Raw genomic sequence first — 19,576 nt, 5'->3', positions numbered from 1 at the left:
ACTGGGGTGCTAAGGCCAACCAAACAAACCTACCAAGATTCCAGGTCTGTTATTCCTAAACCCTAAGAAGTCTGCTTCTCCCCTTCCTCCATGGGTCCTGCTTGAGTGTGAATAACAACACAAATCTCTATAGACTTCCTGATAAACACCCACCTGCAGGCCATTCACTGCTCAAGCAACAACAAGTGAGACCCTGTCTACCCAAGTTTCAGAGAAGGCCTAGGAGTCTTTCCGTGACCCAGCCTTTTCCTCCCTCCCAAATCACACAGTAGTCAGAAAGGAAACCCAAGAGAAGGGGCAGAATGAGTGTCCTGCAGGCCAGCCCTGCAGGCCTGGGCCGGGTCCCAGCAGCTGGGTAACAGAAGCCGGAAAGGGACTTCCTTCCTCAGCAGAGCTGGGAATCTAGGCCAGAAATGGAGGGGAGAGGAGAGGAGCAAAGGGGAGGAGTATGTGCAGAAGCCTAAGCGGTGCCAGCCTGAGAGACCAGTCTGGGTCCAGCTAGGACTTAAGGGGTTCTCCACATCCTGAGGGGCCAAGCCTCGGATCCAGGCCCCAACCTGCCAAGGCTGAGCCGTGGCTAAACCCTGGGGGTGGAGAGGCTGGGCAGGGGGCAGGTCTGGAGGGAGTGCCCTTGGAGGAAGGAAGAGTGTGGTTGGGGATGGGGGAGGTGGCAGGAAACCCAGCCCTCCCCTGGGACTGTCTCAAGGTTCTTATCTGAAAGCAGCCTGCATCCTGGACCCACCACGCCCCCTTTACATCAGGCCCTGCTCGGCAAGGGTAGGAAACCACAGGGCTTCCTTGGGAGCTAGCCACTTTCTGGAACCCCCAAAGTGTCTTCACCCCCACCCAAGGCAGCATCTTGTGCTCAGGGTCTTCTAGGCTTTTCTGTTGGGTGGGGAAGAAAGAGCCTTAGTGGAAGAGCGGGCGGGGGGGGGGGGGGGCGCTTCTCGAACAAGAGTCAAGGACACTGGGCTCCTCTGGGGACTTGACTGACCTTCTCTGTGGAAGGCCTTCCTCTGGATGCATTCAAGTTAAGAGTGGGAGGGGCGTGACCCCAGGACCACCCATCCACCCACCCATCACACTGAACACTCCAGCTAGGTCCTGAGAGGAAGTCAGAACCTCACAGCTTATCTACCACCTTCAGCCCCGAGGGCTCAAGGACTAGGTGAACTGCAAGGGAAATAACAGTATTCAGCTGATCTGAATCCTCACATTTTCCCGTCTTTGGGCTGGTCCTTCCCTGCTCCTTGGGTCATTCTCACACTCAGTCCTTATCACATTTAAGGGAAGAAATTGAGGATCAGGGTCTTACAACTAGTAGGTGGCAAGCTAGAACCCAAACCAGCCACATCGGTGTGATCCATGATGTCCCTTGTCCCTTACGACAGTGCCTGGGGTGCTCTCTGCCAGGAGACCCTGAGTCTGGGACCCCTTCTTATTCTTCTAGGGAAAGCAAGTGCCCATGGAACACACTTGAACAGTGTTCCTGGAGTTGCGCCATGCAGGGCCCTGCCCCTGCTTTCCCTCAGCGTTCCAGAAAGGTCCCCCAGTATTCTCAAGGTGGGAGAAACCAGCCAAGGACTGCTCTAGTCATTGGTCAAGCACTGTTGCATCTAGACCTGGATGTAGGGGAGAGAGAGAGAGAGAAGAGCGTGCAAGTGGTGGCACTAAGAGCTGACATCCGGGCCCCTCCCTTCCCACTGCTGACGCTTGCTTTCTCCAAGCGGTCAGGGGTACTGGCCAGGGGGCTTTCTCTAAGCGGTCAGGGGTACTGGACAGTGGGCACCCCCAGAAGCTTGGGGAGGAAAGCAGATCTCTGTTTTCCTCATCTGCTGCCTTCCGGCCGATGTTACAGCACCATCTGAAGGGTGCACACCCTCTCCTCCCGCCCGGGGCACCCAGAGCCCCAGGGCAGCGGAAGGGGATGGCTGCAGCTGGTCCACATCAGACTTTCCAGGGAGGCCGCCTGCTGCAGGGGGCACTGGATGGAGAGGAGCTGGAGGCGAGCCTCTGGTGAGGAGGATAACCAGCTGCACATGCCAAGGGGGAAAGGCTTGTTGGCAGGGGCAGGGCGAGGAGGAAGCAACTGTAATTTCTCCCCCAGGTTCCACAAGGGCACTTCTGCCCAGTCCTCCATCTACCACAAAGAGACCGCACAACCTAAGAGGAGCAGCCCCCCGCACGCCTCTCTCCACACGCAGACGTCTGCAAGCAGATATGACCTAGTCTTTGCCTGCTTCCAGCTCCAAGCTCTTTCCGCAGCAGACTTGGCTCAGAAGCAGGCCAGCCCTGCTGGAAGACAGAGCGCTGGGGAAAGTGCGACGTGGCTGCGAGTGTGCCCAGAAAGCAGCAGCAGGATCAGGGAGGAGCTGCCGGCCTGGGGCCTTGAGCCCAGCACCACCCCAAGGAAGCCCTCTCAAAACCCTACCGCCCAGAAGGCAGGTGCCATTTCCTATCCACGCTCCCTGCCCCCTCCCCCCAGATTCACTCACTTCTGCAGGAACTCCTCCAGCCCACAGGGCTTCAGCACAAAGTCCCCCACGTCCACATCTCTCAGTTCGTCATGGGTGTAGCACAGGGTCTGGTGGATGAGCAAGTCTACCGTGGAAGAACCTGGAAGGGGTAGGGCAGGGGAGCCATGATGGGGGGCGGGGTGCCGGGGCAGGCGGGGCTCAGGGTCCCCCTCCTGACCTCCCCGCCGCCCCCCACCACGTTCCTGGCCAAGCATTCTCTAGCACCACTGCTATCACGATGAAGCAGGCAAACACATAATTCGGGCTTGGAGAAAGTGACCGTGGGCCCAAAAAGGTCGCCCCTGAGCCAGTGCCCCAGAGGAGCCTCCCCACTGCCCCTCACTGGAGCCACAGGTGGGGTGGGAATTGAGGTCCAAGGATCCTACAGTCCAAACCACAGTCATCCCTGCCCCACCTCAAGGGATGCTCATACCCCCTCCCCCACTTACAGTTGCAGGTAAAAGTGAGTGGCTCCCGTAGGCTGTCACACAACACGGTCACCTTCAGGTTGACTTCATCCCCAAGGTGCTCGGGGCTGGGGGTGACAGCACTCCAGACATATCCGGTGAGGGAGTAGTCTTGGATGTCAGAGCCAGATCGAAGGCTGTGCAGGAAGAGAGGGAGAAGGACCCTCGCTGTGCCTTCAGAAGAGAGCAGTCGAGAAGAGGCCTGCTGGGACCCTCCCACCCTGAGGCCAAGGGCCCTTCCGTCCCTCCAGGTCTGCAGGCCAGGCTGGGGGCACTGGGGAGGCAGCTCTGGGAAACCATGTTCTTGACACATTTACTACGGTTACGTAATGTTTCCCAAGCTCAGCTGAGCGTAGGGACAGTTCTATAGTGACAAAGTTTTCCATGCTAAATTCAAGGGAAAAATTCTCCTCGCTCCATTTCCTTTCTCTGTTAGCTCCAGGTAATATTCTTATCTCCATCTGGGGTGCATTTGCTCCCGGTGGCAACCGAGCCTGAAGCCCTTGGGATAATGTGGCTGTTGGATCAAGGGTTCGTAAACTTTGTCCAAAATATGAAACTTCTAAGATTTCAAAAAGCCCACAACACCTGTTGTAGGCAGCACCCCATGGTGATGAATTGAGATTTATTAAATGTGGCTCTTTTTCCTTCCCAGAGAAAGTTCTGAGTGGGCTGGCCCTCCCCCACCCCCAGCCCCCTCCCCAACACCCCATTCTTTAACTCTTACATATCCAGCATGTGGCAAAACGCAGCAACTTCCTCATCTCTCTCCTCTGAGACCTCAAACAACTCATGGCCATTGGTGACAGCATGGGGCCGGGAGCCCACCTTTAAGAGAAGAGCAGCCAACTCAGTGCCTTTTGCTTCAGGGCATTTCCCTTCCAGCGGGCTGCTCCCAGATCTATACCCTGAAAAAACTCTGGATATAAAGGCTCTTGAAGCATTGAACACTCAGGGCCCCAGGAAAATGTGGGAAATCCAGGAAGCTCTTTATCGGCTGTCCTAGGAGACCAAGAGCCAAGTGAAAAGAGGGAGCCTTGGGGCACGTGGGTGGCTCAGTCGGTTGAGCATCTGACTTTGGCCCACGTCTTGATCTCACGGTTCATGGGTTTGAGTCCCGAATTGGGTTCTGCACTGACCGTGCAGAGCCTGCTTGGGGTTCTCTCTCTCTCTCTCTCTCTCTCTCTCTCTCTCTCTCTCTTTCTCTGCCCCTCCCCCACTCATGCTTTCTGTCTCTCAAAATCAATAAGCTTAAAAAAAAATTGAGGGGTGCCTGGGTGGCTCAGTCGGTTAAGCCTCTGACTTCGGTTCAGGTCATGATCTCATGGTTTTTGAGTTCGAGCCCTGCATTGGGCTCTGTGCTGACAGCTCAGAGCCTGGAGCCTGCCTTGGATTCTGTGTCTCCCTCTTTCTCTGCCCCTCCCCTGCTTGTGCTCTGTATCTCTCCTTCAAAAATAAACATTATTATTATTATTTTTTTTTAATTGAGAGACCCGGAAGCCTTGGCTGAGGCTGGAAGTCTGGGTGGGATGGACAAGCGTGTGGCCAAACCTCCTCTCCGGGGAGGCAGTGTCTGATAAGCTCAAGCAGGTTAGGCAGTGCACAGCACTGCTGGGTCACCGGGCTGGCTTTCTGGGGGTGCTCCTACGGGTGTGGCTGGGAGCTCTGCAGGCAGCCTCCTTTTCCCAGTCCCAGCTCAGAGGTCAGGGCAAGAGGGTTACCCAAACAGTGCCTGGGGAAGCCCGGCTCCGGGAAAATGCCTAGGCATCGACAGCGAGCCCCAGGGACCCAAAGCAGAGAGAGACCGAGAACACTCAGATGGAGGCGGTGACTCAGACCCACGTGCCTTCTCGGTCAATGCTATTTGAGGAAGAAAGCATCAAAGCGGCCTTCTGAGCAGGAGAGAACCTGGCTCCTGAGCCTTTTGGCCGTGAACAGCTGGAATGTCAGGGCGCCCGCCTGGGCCCCGGTTCCCATCAGAGAGAACACGGAGTGTGGTGGTGGGGATTGAGACTCAACCTGCCTCCCAGTACAGGGCTGTTTTCAGTCACCAAGAGGAGCCCTAAAGAAGCCTGCAGCCCAGCCCCAGGGAGGAGGAAGTGGTGGGGGGGGGGGGGGAGCTGGGGCATGACAGGTTTCTGCCTGCCGGGCCTGCCCAGAGCCGCCAGGGGAGGCCACCCCATGGGAATGGCAGCTCAGATGGAGCCCCAGCCTGCATCCGGTAAAGCAGCCGCTGCCAACAGCTGCTTCCGGGGAGCTCAGGCCTGTGCACATAGCAAAGCCTCACCTCTCACCCTCCCACTGGCTCTTCTCACGTCCTCCCCGCCCCTAAGGGCAGATGGCAGCAACTGAGCTCCTCATTTGAATATCCAAATTGTTTCCTCTGAGTGACCCCTCTCATTAGCCTTGCTCCCCAGGGTGAGGATGGAGGGGTGCGGAGGGGAGGGCGGCAGCGGGGGCAGTTGGCATGTGAGGCCCTTGCTCTGCCAAGTTCCAGCCTGTGTCCCGCTCACAACAATAGTACCACTGTCAGCAATTAACCCACAAAAGTGAGGGTGAGAGAGAGAGAGCGACAGAGACAGTGAGACAGAGAGACAGAGGAGGGGAAGGCGAGGGGGATAGAGAACACAGTGGCTACTGAAGGCCATTTTCATGCCCCTTCAGTACCACTCCCTGGCTCCATAAGAAAACAAAAGCCACTTACGTTTGCCCTGCTGGCAGGCCCTGGTGGCATCGCCCGATGCTGGCTGGGGGAGTCTGCCGGGCACAGGCTGGCAGTGGGGGTACCAGGCTGGCATTTGGAGCCACCCATTTCCAGAGCTGGCTCCACAGGCCTGGGATAAGGAGGGTCCCTCCGTCTGAAAGCCCGGCGGAAGCGGGGCGGCGGGATAGGCCGCGGGTCCAAGGGGTCCCCCCTCCCGGTGGGATGAGCCCCCGCACCGAGCTGAGGTGGGGAAGCCCAGGGCCGCATTTGCCCCTTAAGAACTGGCCACAGCTTCTTGCTCTGCACTAGCTTCTTCAAGGAGACTTTGCACCAAGCTCCCTCTCGGGACCCTGGTGACACACAGGGGTTGGGGGAAGGACGAGGCAGTGGAGGGAGGCGAGAGAGAGAGGGAGCGACAGAGGTGACCACCTACCCGGGCGGCCTGACTCCGAGCAGGCCCAGCTCTGGGTGAGGAACTCGGAGCTGGGAACAGGAATCTCCCCGTCCCTATAAATAGCAGGAGCCGCCCCACCTCTCAAGCAGGGCCCTTAAAAAGCCCTGAGCTCCAGAGTCATGACTTATCCCAGAAACTGATCCTGCTTTGGGGGACTCTCTTCACAGAAGCACAGGAAGGAAGGACCACGTGGCTTTTCCCAGGCTGTGAAGGATCCCAATTACTGGGACACACGGTGGGAAAGCCCCGGTGTCCCTTAAACAATGGATAAGGAGGAAACAGGGACGGAATGAAGTGGAAAGCTGTTCCTACGGAAGCCATCAGTTATGAGGTAACTTTTGACTCCCTCTGCAGCCAGGGTTTCCAGACCCAAGGGTGAAACTCAAAGTGGCCTCAGGTCCTACCCACGGAGATGCTGCTGCTGACATTTTTTTTTTTTAAGAGAGAGTGAGAACGGGAGGGGAGGGGCAGAGGGACAGAGAGAGAACCTTAAGCAGGCTCCGTGCTCAGCGTGGAGCCAGACACAGGGCTCGATCCCACGATCCTCAGATCAAGACCTGAGCTGAAATCAAGAGTTGGACGCTCAACCGACTGAGCTGCCTACGTGCCCCTGCTGACACTTTTTTAAGCCAGAAAAAAAGATCAAAGCTGCCCTGGAACCCACCTGAGCTTCTATGGAGGCACGGTGCTGTTTTATACTCTGCTGGTCAAAGCAAAATTATTACTGTCGTCCTGCATGTGTTTGCTAAATATTCTCCCCGTGAGAGGAGATGGACGGTGGTGATGGCTGCACAACAATGTGAATGTGGTCAATGTCACCGAGCTGGATGCTTCAGATCGGTCAAGATGGGTAAATCTTGTTGTGTATATTTCACCAGAGTAAGAGACAGAGAAGGAGCAAGACAGAGAGAGGCAGAGACACAGAGAGAAAGAAATAGAAGCTGAGAGAGAGAGAGAGAGAGAGAGGCAGAGACAGAGGGATGGGGGAGAGAGAAAGAGGGACAGGGAAACAGAGGGAGACAGAGAAAGACAGAGGGAGAGAGCAAGTACCGGCAGGCTTTGAAACAAGAGAGACCAGAACTGCATGCCTTGGACTATCAGGCAGGGTTGTTGAGGGGTCTGGACCAGGGTCTGGCGACCAGTGAGCACTAAACACTGGTTAATGCCGTGACTGAGCCTCATTACCACACAGCGTTTTGGGCACCGCAGGTCAGAAAGCAGAAGCAACTTGCTCCAGTCCACAAGGCCATCCGGCCACAGGGTCACAAAGAATCCCCTAAGCCTGGTTCAGTCCTTACCTCGTGAAGTGACTACACACTAGGAACCGAGATTCCAAACCACCTGCCCCCACAAGGGCTGTTTGGGCACAAAACTCAGCCCTGAAGAGGAGCCATGTCTCTACTAGTGTCCCTTTTCCTCTCCCCTGCCAGGGCCCAGGGGCCAGGAGACAGAGACAGAGGCAGAGGGGAGGAGAGGACTACCAGGGGGAGTATGCAGCAGACTGGGGTCTGGAACAACAAGAAGAAAGGACACTTGTGAAGGGGAACGGAAGGCACACAACAAGGTCCTCACCGGAGCAGCAGAAATCCGGCGGTTCTTGCCAGGTGTCGTATTTTTTCGGTTGGCATAGCGGGAGGCATAGGTTCGGGGCGGCACCTGAGGGGGCATGGTCTTGCTCCGGGCCACGGGTTTTCCGGGAGTGTCCTTGCCAAAGTCCAGGGGCCCCCGGCCCTCCTTCCAGCCCCTGGTGGTGTCACGCAACATTTCTGCATCGTAGGTTGACTTCAGGTTGAGCCGTGTAATCGCATCATTGATACCGTCATAGTCCACAGGCCCCAGGAGGCGCCCCGGACCCCCACCCCCCAGCTCCTCGTCCTCTTCTAGGATGCGACGCCCTAGCAGTTTGCCTGGAGGGTGCTCGACCAAAGAAAAAGTGTTGACGTCATTGGGCTGGGAGATCTTGGAGGATGAGGGAGACCCCTTTCTGGGAGGCAAGGGAGGGGTGTCCCAGATAGAGACTCGGGGTGGCAAAGGAGGTGGGGACAGTTTCTTGGAGGAGCCATCTATATCTCCTGGTCCTGGGGACAAAGAAAGCCCTTCATCTGAACCATCAAAAATATAGAGATAGTCTCCAGCCAGAGAGCCTTTGGGCCAGGGATCTGGGCCAGGCTGGGAGCCCTGGGAGGTAGAGTGGTTGGCTAACCCTTCCTGTGGGGACAGCGAGTTGTAATTGAGGGTAGGATCAGAGCCAGAAAGACCGCGTAAGAGCTTAAGGTCCTTCTGCCTCCCCGCCGGCTTGCTGTAGAAGTCTAGGACGGGCTCGTCCCAGCTGATGAGAGTGGGATCTGTGCTCTGCTTGGCTCTGTTCTCCTCCTTGTCGTGCCGGAGCTGGGACAGTGCATCATACTCCATCTGCAGGGCTTCGGCCATGGCCAGCTCTTTGCGGCTGATGCCCACCGACTCCAGGGACTTCCAGTGTTCCCCATTGCCCTGAGTCGAAGACATGGTGAGGACAGGTGACCGAGGAGACAAGGAAGCCTTCTACTTCCTGCCAGTGTCAGGGCTGCAGGGTTCTGGCATGGTGTCTCGGCACCTGCAGGTGAGGGGTTAAAAATGTCAATCATTCAGTCACGAAAAGACTTGTTTTAATAATCTGACTTAGGCGACATCATCCGGGCCACTGCCTCCTTCTTGCGTGCCTGTAACCGATGGGGAGAAACAAAAAGACGGAGAGAAAAAAGAGATCCCAGGCGCCTGGGTGGCTCAGTCGGTTAAGCGTCCGACTTCGGCCCAGGTCACGATCTCATGGTCCGTGAGTTCGAGCCCCGCGTCGGGCTCTGTGCTAACAGCTCAGAACCTGGAGCCTGCTTCGGATTCTGTGTCTCCCTTTTTCTCTTCCCCTCCCCCGTTCATGCTCTGTCTCTGTCTCAAAAATAAATAAAACATTAAAAAAAAACAATGATGAAAAAAAGAGATCCCAAGACAACTCTATCTATGTAACACATCTACCCTTCCACTCATCAATAGACGTTTCCATCTGTGGTCCCTTGCTCCCACCCTCCCCTCTCTCACATGTGCCCCGAGGAAAGGAGGAGGCGCCTTGCATCAGCCAAGAGAAGATGGAAACAAGGGCTCTTTGGTCCATTTAAAGAGGACAACTCTCAGACATTGCTGGTGGGGAATGAAAAATGGGACAACCACTTTGGAAAACAGGCAGCCTCTTGTGAAGATAAACACCCGCCTAGCACAGGACTCAACTATCCCACTGCTAGTTACCGTCCCAAGAAAAATGAAAGCATATGTCCATACAAAGACTCGTATACGCATATTCACGGCAGCCTGGTCATATCCCCAAGCTGGAAACAACCCGGGTCGGTCCATCAACAGGTGAACGGATTAAAAAATGTGATTACGTGCACATAATGATACCAACTCAGCGGCAAAAAGGAATGAAATTACTGACACGTGCAGGGACATGGATGCATCTCAAAATAACTATTCTGCGTCAAAGAAGCCAGACCCCCCCCCCCCGACAAAAGTATGAATATGTAGGATTCCATTTATATAAAATTCTGGAAAATGAAAACTATCTACGGTGACAGAGAGCAGATCAGCAGTTCTCTGGGAAGGGGTGGAAAGATGACACAGAAGCATAAAGGAAACTTTGGGGGATGACAAATATGTTCAAGGACTTAATCGCAGTAATAGCTGCACGGATATATAAATACGTCGAAACTTATCAAATTGTACACTTTAAATACGTACGGTTTATTGTACGTCTAATATACCTCCATAAAGCTATAAAGTGAAATGTACAATAGAGTCCAATGAAACAGACCGTATAATTACTCAGACTGCACTAAGGTCCTCCCAAAATACACCAATATGAGCAATAAAACAAAGCCTGGCAACAGGTGAGACCCGGGTACTTGGTGGATGATAGGTGTGCTATATTAATTCTCCTTGGCCCTCAGGAAGCCAGGCAGGAAGGCAGAATCCCCAGGCTAGCTGCCCCTGGCCGCAGGCAGCCCCCTTCATGTACCCCACTGTTAGTATCCTTTTCTTTAGAAGCCACGACACGAAGATGGCACTGAATGGTTGTAATGACAAGGCTAGCCTGGCCCAACGGTTCTCAACCCTGGTTACTCATTAAAAATACCGGGGGCACTTTTTTTTTTTTTTTTTTTAAAGTACTGATGCCTGGTTCTCTTAAGAGATTCTAATTTAATCGGTCTGTGGTAGAGCAGTGGTATTTTTAAAACCCCAGGAGATTCTAGTCTGCAGCTGAAGCTGAGAACCACAGACACGTGTGTGTATGTTTCGGATTAGGTTGGGGGAGGTGAAGGTGAAGTGGCCACTTCTGACCCTTAGTGCCAGCAGCCAAGAACTTCATGATTTCATGGAATCATCAAAAATTATTCATTCTGTTGCGCTGCTTTACCCAGCAGGTAATAAACATGAGCATGTTGTTCCTTATGATTAGAAAGTTGAAAAAGTCAAAAGGAAAAAGGTTCCGATAGATACTTGGGTGGCAAATTCCATCAGGTCCCAAACGAGTTAGGACAAAGGTATCCCTTGGCCTGAGGTGCCTGTCTAGGGCCCTGGTGCCTCCATCAGGCCCAGGTGCAGCACCCTGACCTGAAGGCCATGGCTGGCTCAGAGAATCTTAACAAGTAGTTCCCCAAAGATGGAATAGCCCAGGGCATATGACGTGACTCTTTGCCTGTTGAGTTTGCCCACTCGTCAACAGCTTCTTATGGATTACCTTTTTTTTCTTCACTTTTTATAGTTTATTTATTTGAGAGAGAGAGAGAGACAGCATGAGAGGGAAAGGGAGAGGGGGAAGGAAGGAAGAGGGGGGGGAGAGGGGGGAGGGGGAGAGGGGGGAGAGAGAGAGAGAGAGAGAGAGAGAGAGAGAGAGAGAGAGAGAATCCCAAGCAGGCTCCTCACTATCAGCACAAAGCCCCACGCAGGGCTTGATCCCATGAACCATGAGATCAAAACCTGAGCCGAAACCAAGAGTTGGATGCTTAACCGACTGAGCCACCCAGGTGCCCTCTTACAGATTACTTTTTACCTACTAAGGCTAAGAGGGAGTCTTGCTATTTGAAATTCAAAGGAATTGGATGAACAGATGGAAATACCCAGAACACAGCTGCTGGGAGTTGGGAGACTGGTCCCAGGAGAAGGTTCTAGTGCTTTAGACAGGAGATACCAGATAAACGCTCCAAGCTGGACCAAGCCTTTTATTCCAGAGAGTATCAAGATTTGCCTTCACCAGGCACCACTGTGAGGAGGAAAACTGAGGCCGTTGGAAATGATCTCTCTCGACGTCCTGCCTCTCTTCCCATGAAAGTATCCACACTTGCATTCAGCCTCCCCTTCTTGCCCTTTTTGGTCTCAGGGGAAGAGGGTTCCTGCCTCCTGCTGAGGCACAATCCCAGGAACCTCCCTTCCCTCTGCTGTATCTTCACTTCTTTTCCTTAAGGGGGTCTCTCTCTTCAGCACCTAACATGTTCAGGCTGCTCCTAGCCTTAAAAAGAAACGAGGGGCGCCTGGGTGGCTCAGTTGGTTAAGCCTCTGACTCAGCTCAGGTCACTATCTCACGGTGTATGAATTTGAGCCCCACATCGGGCTCTCCTCTGTCAGCGCAGAGCCTGCTTCAGATTCTCCGTATGCCTCACTCTCTGCCCCTCTCCAACTCTCCCTCTCTCAAAAATATATTTTTTTAAAAAAAGAAAATGAAAAAAAAAAACAAACCCAAAACCCTACATCGTAAGTACCTTCTCTTGACATTCTGTCCTCCAGCCAATACCTTCTCTGTTCTTCCTTCCCTTCCCAGCTGAGCTATGCAAGAGCAGAAGACACCCAAACTTTCCCAATTTCCATTTGCCCTTCAATTCACTGTAATCTGGCTTCTGTCCCCATCCTTCCACAAAAACTGCCCCAGCAACAATATCCCGGCCATCCAATTCCACAGGCATTTCTGTCTGCCCAGACATGGCTGCTGCATTTTGCTCTATAGACCCTTCCCTTCTACCCAAAACCCTCCACCCCTTGGCTTCCATGACCCTATTTTTTTTTTCTTGTTCTCCACTCCCTTCTTTGTTCTGCTCTTCCTTTGTCCACCCCTGAAATGTTGGTGTTGGCTCAGGACTCCACTCTCAGCCACTGTTAACACCCAGGCAACACTCAGGCAGCCTCGCCTCTTCTCATCTTCCCATTTGTTCCACTCATTGGCAGTTCTAAAGGTGTATCTCACCCCCCCCCCCCCCGCCAGTTTCAATGCCCACCCCATACCTCGAGGCCCGAATGCCCACCACTGAACTGTCACCTTCTCCTTTCCTTCTAATCTGCCCCCGCTTTAAGGCATTTGCCCCAGAAAAGCCAGAGGGCTCTTTCTAAAGGGTAAACCTGATCTCCTCCGGGCCTCAACCCCTTCAAAGGCTCTCTATCCGCTTCCTTTACAAATCCTTTATCACCTGCCCCATCTCCCTCCCATCTACAGCCATTCATTTGCCACGTACTCAATACCTCAGTGACTTCTTTCAACATTGTCCTTCCCCTGGGTACGCCCTTCCCAACTCCTGTCGCTTTCTGCCTGTGTGACTCTAACTCGCCCCTCAGACTTTGCCCACATATCACATTCTTCAGGAAGCTTTCTCTGAACTCCCATATCGGACTAAGGAACCCTTCTTTATGCTCCCAACAGTACCCTGTACACACCTCAAATACAATCTTAAAGTAGTTTATTCACAAATAGGTACGTATCTGTCACCCCCCCCCCCCCATCAAGCTCCTTAAGTTCCAAATTCACCTCATTTCCACCGAGAAAAGCAACTGGAACTGGGATGTAAGGGCAGAGCTTTCTGGCGGGAAGAGTTTTTAGACATAAGACCAGTGATCCGGATGCAGCTGGCAGCCTTCCTTGGGGTCCTACAAACACAGGACTGGGTTTCACCTCAACTGGGCCAGGTTTGGCATCTGTGCAGGCAGGTGGGCGGACAGACGGGACCACCGCACAAAGCACCTCCCAGCTCTGGGACTCTGACTTGAACCGATCGGTTTCCTTGAGTCAAATTTCTCAGCGGACTCCAAAGCCGTATCCCGGAGCTAAGGAACAGCCCCAGCCCCGGGAGGAAAGAGAAGACAGACCCACAGATGATCCAGCAGGCCTGGCTCCTGAGGTTCTTCCAAGACTGGAATTCAGATGAGGAAAGCCGAGCTACCCCTCTCTAACCACCGTCCCCTGGTGCCTGGCCAGGACTCCACCAGACTGTCTGTCAGCCAGGCAGAGGAGGCCCAGCGGCTGACAGATCTTGTGCCCGGGGCCACACTGGCAGCTGCTCCTTCTAAAAGGCTCAGTGCTCTGCTCACTCTGATGCTGAGGGATCTGAAGGAGGAGACGGACAAGCAGCAGCCCCCGCAGGACCAGGAGAGCCCCCCCACCCCCCCAAGGTGGAGTGAAGGTATTGAGTGGTAGCCTGGCATAGGGGAAATCCAGACGGGGGGAGGAGGGAAGACAGGAGCGACAGTCCTAACAACCTGGAGCCAGAGCAACCTGGCTTCCCCTCTAAGAAGTCAAGCCCCAAATTTCATTTTCTGGGACGGGTGGGGATACACAAAGTATTTTCGCAATCAGAGTCTCAGGTTTCCTGCCTTCCCCGCCCCCCTCCCCAATTCAGCTCCCTCTCTGCCAGCCTCTGCTGGTTGACAAATCAGAAGCGGCTCTATTCCCTCAGTCCCCAAGGGCTACTAGGGATTCTGTGAAAAAACCCATGTAGGTCCCAGGAAAGACATGGGGTGGTGAGGGCCCGGGGCTTTGTAGCCCATCCAAAAAGAGACAGCTGGGACCAGTATGACAGTGTCACACAACTCAGGGGGGTGGGGGGGTACCCACACGCTGTATTCTATGTGAATGTCACCCTCCGACCACAACAAAGAGAACCATGTGAATGGCACCCCCTGCAGTTGCACACCTCGGTGGCATGGCTGTGTTCCCTGCTCCCGTCCATCTTTCAGATCACTTTCAGCCAGTTTCCCTTCCCCACCTCTGCGCGCTCCGTCTCTGCTTAACCATTTGAAAGTTAGATGCAAGGGCTCCACCTCCAGATACTTCAGGCTGAATCTCTAAACAACTAGCGCGCTCTCCTATATAAACACAATGCCATTAGCACAGCCACAACATTTAAGGTGGACACGATAATATTATCTAATACATAGTCCACAATGGAATGTTCACAACTGCCATCTGGGAAGTTTTTCAAACCTACAGGTTCCTGGCCCCTCTTCGGGGGGGGGGGGGGTCTGATTCAATAGGGTGAATCCCTGGACTCTGATCAGTTCAAAGCCCTCTCCCCTAGGCAATTCAGATGCGCCGCCAGGGCTGACCGCACGGACCGCGGTTTCGGAACTCCCAGGAAGACCAGAGGTTAGTGGGGAAAAGGGACCCCACCAGGCAGCTGGTGAAGGAAGAGGGGCGTGCTTATGGCTGAGCAGGTCGGTGCCAGGGTCCAAGCAGCACCAGGCACCGAACAGTCCACACAGCTGCCAAAGGATGGCTGGAGGCCGGCGGGGGAGGAAATGGGGTCGGGGCAGAGCTACACAATGGTCTGGAGTCCAAGGGTGGAGACAAAGGAGAGGACACTCCCCTCCGTTCAGTCCCTGTGCCAGTGAGCCAGCAGTGACACCAGCTGTGCGCGCAGAGGGCTTCCGGCTGCCCGGCTGGAGGGCACCTTTTTAGAACTGCTCTGCCTTTGCTCAGCCTGTGAGCTCTGGGTCATCTCCTCACATCCAGAACCCCGAAATTGAATGTCAATGGCCAATGAGTACCGGTTACACGCCAGGTGCCATGCTGGCCCTAGAAGTATTCAGAGGGCTGTGGCACACTTCCGGGGAGCTTACCACCTAGCAAAGATGATAGACAGATCCATAAATAATTCAATCCCCCCTCCTTGGGGCACAAAGCGGGGAAACACTGCATGTCTTGGCCCATGTTCACTGGGCAGGGAAAATGGAGAGCTACTGAGCAAGACGGTAAAAAATATGAAGGGTCTCAAGCCCCCAGCCTTGGGCATCCCACCTTTTAGTAGTTTTTAATAAGGGAAGAAGACTCAGTTCTAGGACTACCTAGGAAGGGGCCTTCAGCACCTCCTCTCAGAACAGAATAGGTCAAGGGGTTAGAGGCCATATGGACATAGAAGCTCTGGCTTCCAGAATTTTGTATTCAGATGACCCCTGCCCCTCACTACCCCCCAACACCCATACTCATCCATACCCCAAATCTCACTGGCTTTGCAGCCAGGGACCCATCCCCCACACCTCACTCCACAGGCCTGCTGCCCACCCCCGACTCCCACCCCCAGAGGCCCAGTTCTAGGAAGGAATGTCAGCATGCCCTGCGTCAACTCCCCCAACAGGAAGGTGTATCCAAAAGGTCAGGCTCCCTGTCTCAAACAGATGTATATCTGATCCCAGCTTCTGTACTGTAAGCCTATAGGTTGTACACAGCTCCACGAGGTTCTTTGATGTCAGGCCCATCACGGAGTCACATGCACCCACAAGGTCTTTCTCCTATCTGTTTCTTCTCTGTGGCTGTCACTTAGTTCCAAATCTGGGGAGACACAAAACAGCTGCCTGTGCTCTTGTCCTACTCATCCAGCTCCTCTCTAGCATCCTCTGCGCCAAATTAAAGCAGCCCCACGTGATTCAGCCTTTGCTGCTGGAACTTCATTTTTCATCCCTGGATTCCCTGGGCCTACCCCTGGACATTCCACTAATTTGAAGCCAAAGTTGATACTGGAGTTCGTAGAGGGTTCTCTGGGTCCTAGGAGAGCAGAGACAGATGCCAGAAGCCTGTGCGACATGGTTAGATAGAGCTCTGTTTGCATTCAGAGTCCAAGAGTCCTCTAGTCCAGCTCAGAAATCACGTGTGCAGCTGGTCTATGCACGCGCACGCACATACACACACACACACACACACACACACACACACACACAAACACACAATCCCTGGCAATCATAGCTCCTACCACAAACCCTGCAGATTTGGGACTCGGGTAAGAAGAGAGTCAGGATGGAAGAGGGCAGGCAACTCGTGGCTCCTCTCAAAACTTTCCTTCCTAGAGCTGGCGACGTGGATCAGGGGCCAGGAGCTGGCAGCCACCTGAATGGAACCCCTGGCAAAGAGGGAAGAGAGGTCTTGGCAGTGTGTGGATCTCTAATCCAGGAACCATCCCTGGAGCCAGAGCCGCCACATCTCCTCTCTGTCTGGTCTATACTTCCTGCTTCCTACCACCCCCACCTGCCCTCAGCCACCACAGCCTCAAAAACCAGCCCTTCTAGTTCTGATCAGCTGGGTTTCCTCCAAGCAGCATGTGGTTAAGAATGCCTTTACTTCCCCCAACTCCCAAGTATATAAGCAGTCTCTTCTCACAATCCCTGGGCAACTCTTTCTGCCCATGGGTCGTGTTCCCGTGCTTTAATAAAATCACCTTTTTGCACCAAGAAAAAAAAAAAAAGGAATTCCTCTTCCAGGGGGCACCTAGGTGGCTCAGTCAGTTAAGCGTTGGGACTCTTGATTTTGGCTCAGGTCATGATCTCAAGGTTCAAGTCGGGCTCTGGAATGACAACACTGAGCCTGTTTGGGATTCTGTCTCTCCCTCTCCCTCTGCCCCTACCACACACTCATGGTCCCTCTCTCTCTCAAAATAAACAAACAAACATTAAAAAAATAAATAAAAGAATTACCCTTCCAGCTTCCTTGGCCCTCCAGAGAAAGGCAGTGGGATAGGATGGGGGGGGGGGGAGGAGCTCCCAGGATGACCTTCCTGTGCTAATCTTGGTCTCCAGCTGAGGGGATTCCTTTTTTTTTTTTTTTTTTTTTTTTAAATTTAAATCCAAGTTAGTTAACGTGTAGTGTAATAATGGTTTCAGGAGTAGAATTCAGTGATTCGTCACTCACATATAACACCCCAGTGCTCATCCCAACAAGTGCCCTCCTCAATGCCCATCACCCATTTAGCCCATCCCCTCCGGCACCCCTCCTTTTGTTCTCTGTATTTAAGAGTCTCTTATGCTTTGCCTCTAGCTGAGGGGATTCCTAAGGGAAGTTCGTTTCAGACAAGATTTACACCAGCCCATCCCATGTCATAAAAACCACCCCAACATTTCCAAACACCAACATCTATGAACCTTTAATCTCTCTGAGAGTATTAGAGACTCCACGAAGTATAAAGGAAGCCCCTCTGGGAGGAGGCTGTCACAAAACAGGTGGAAAGGGGGATGGGGACACAGCAGCCCTCAGGATCCTTGCCACCCCCTCCTTTACTTTGTCACACAGGGCCATTGGCTTCCTGCAAACCAAGGGTTCCTGCAAGGCCCCTTGCTGTCACCTGTCACCTCCAGCTGAACCTCCAGTCCAGCTTCCCCAGCTCAGTCCTTTGGAATCCAGTTCTCCAGGATTCCTGTGTAGGCTGGGGAAACTCCCTGGAGGAGGCCAGCCCATTAAACAGAATCCAGAAAGCAGGTCACAGCTGTTCCCAAACGGCCCGTGGCACCAGAGGGAAAACAGCACACCAAAGAGTCTCTGCTTTGCCTGGAGGACTCACCGGAGGGAAGAGGAGAGGCAGTGTGGGGCCACCTCACTGCTCCGTGCTGCTGCCCCAAGTCCTCACATGCTGGGCACGCTGGGCAGGGCTAACCCATCAGAGTCTGCAAGAAGCAAGGAGCAGCACTTCAGATTTTGGCCCAGGCCCACGGCAAGGGGAGGGGGGTGTAGCTCGGAGGAACTGCAGAGGCATCGGACTAACGAAGAGTGCACGGAATAATGCCAGTGGGACTATCTCCAGAGGGACATCTTTGCTGGAGGTCAGAGCTTGGATTTTTAAGGAGCATCTCCAATTAATTCACTTCTAACAATCCTTTGGTTGTTTTCTGGTAGCAACTTCCTTAGACATCAGGGAAGCGATCTCCCTTCCCCACAACAGGGCCCCCTTGACCATTAGAGATGAGCAGACTGAGGCCCACTAAGGGTCAGCGACTTTGCCCCAGGGACTCATACTGGATCTGTGGCAGGGTGGGGAAGGGGCCACCGACCCGATGTGGGGGGCCATAGGGTGCTAATACTCAGGAACAATCTTGTCCCTAGCCCTGTGCTATCCGCCCCCACAAGTACACCCCTGGGACCAAACCCCAGGATGAGAATGAGAAGGACTCGGAGGACCGGTCCCCAGAATGATCACACACACACACAGAGTGCAGAAAGTGGGGCCCCAGCCCCCATGTGGTCTGTGGGAAGGTTGGGGGCGGCTGCCTGCAAGCCTGGGTGAGGGAGCCAGTGGGCAGGGACAGGCTGTGGGGGCGGTGGGCTGCCATTGGCTGAGAGCCACCTGCTCAGCTTGCAGGAAGGCCAAAAGGAAGTCAAGCAGAAAAAGGCTGAGCCAGTCTTCCTCGGGAGCCTGAGGAGCTGGAGACCAGGCCCCATACCATGCCACCGGGCCCAGGGCAAGCTGCCCTCCTCCATGCCGGTGGGAAGGCTCTAGGCGGTACGCAAGCCCTGCCCGCTGCTCCTCTGCCACCGCAGTCCCTAAAACAGCAACCTGGACATGTGATCTGGTAAGAAAGAGTATCTGCAGTTCGTGCTAACTCCCCAGATCAAGAAAATCCCTGGTAGACTAGTCATTCTCAGGGACCTACAGCCTTGGTAATCACATGAACTGCATGTACCCCCACACCTTCCCCCACATCCCCCCACACATCCATACGTAGCTACTACCGCGCACTCCCTTCCCTGTGCACACCCCCTCACCCCCCAAGACCTACCTCTTCCACCTCCTCCCTCCCCACCCTACACACACCCATACCTTCCCCCAAGCACCTGCAGGTACCCCCCCCCACTCTCCATGCATAGTCCATACCCCTCCCCCAAGCACACACGCCTCTGTACCCCGCGTACCTCGCACAATCCCCACACCTTCCACAATTACCCACATCTGCCCCTGCATACCCCCCATACCTTCCCACGCTCCAGGTCCCCCCCCCTCCCCTGCACATCCCCTCCACCTCACTCACTCCCTCATCAGCTCCCTGGGGAAGTGGACTTAGACACCAAGAGGTCATGATCTTAGCAGCTCTGGGCCTTCGGCATCCACATTCCAGCCTACTGGAGGCAGGCTCGCAGGCCCGGAGGGGACCAGGGAGCCAGAATGCAAGGGAAGGGGACTCCAGGCAGTTGAGCCCAGGGGGACCTTCGCCCAAGGGCCACCTAGCTTCTGGCAGGCCTCAGAGGTGCTCAGTTATTTCCTAAGTTCAGGGTGCAGTGGAAAGGCCCTGAGGTCCCCACAGACCAGGGTAGGAAAGGAAAGGGGTGCCGCTCTCAAGCAGCCCCCATCTTACAGCCCAGAAACACACACACACACACACACACACAAAACAC

At 54.2% G+C, this 19,576-nt stretch overlaps 1 protein-coding gene across 6 annotated transcripts in view; it reads right to left on the bottom strand.

Moving 5' to 3' along the window:
- Positions 1–19,576, bottom strand: part of PIK3C2B (phosphatidylinositol-4-phosphate 3-kinase catalytic subunit type 2 beta) — a 65,080-nt gene that overhangs the window by 34,844 nt on the left and 10,660 nt on the right. The window contains exons 1-6 of one of the 6 annotated variants that reach the window (XM_053209251.1): positions 19,213–19,231; positions 17,751–17,853; positions 7,714–8,734; positions 3,711–3,811; positions 2,966–3,120; positions 2,496–2,616 (exon numbers count right to left, since the gene is read on the bottom strand). In XM_053209251.1, coding sequence (XP_053065226.1) covers positions 2,496–2,616; positions 2,966–3,120; positions 3,711–3,811; positions 7,714–8,646 — 1,310 coding nt within the window. In that variant the 5' untranslated portion in view covers positions 8,647–8,734; positions 17,751–17,853; positions 19,213–19,231. Of the gene's footprint in view, positions 1–2,495; positions 2,617–2,965; positions 3,158–3,710; positions 3,812–5,687; positions 6,079–6,120; positions 6,133–7,713; positions 8,735–17,750; positions 17,854–19,212; positions 19,232–19,576 lie in introns of those variants that run through there. The other 5 variants (XM_027074820.2, XM_027074824.2, XM_027074819.2 and 2 more) reach the window with 5 other exon arrangements.

Source organism: Acinonyx jubatus, chromosome E4 (genome assembly GCF_027475565.1).
Source record: "Acinonyx jubatus isolate Ajub_Pintada_27869175 chromosome E4, VMU_Ajub_asm_v1.0, whole genome shotgun sequence".
NCBI lineage: Eukaryota > Metazoa > Chordata > Mammalia > Carnivora > Felidae > Acinonyx > Acinonyx jubatus.
Note: the sequence above shows the minus strand (reverse complement) of the source record. Positions and strands in the feature narration are given on the sequence as shown.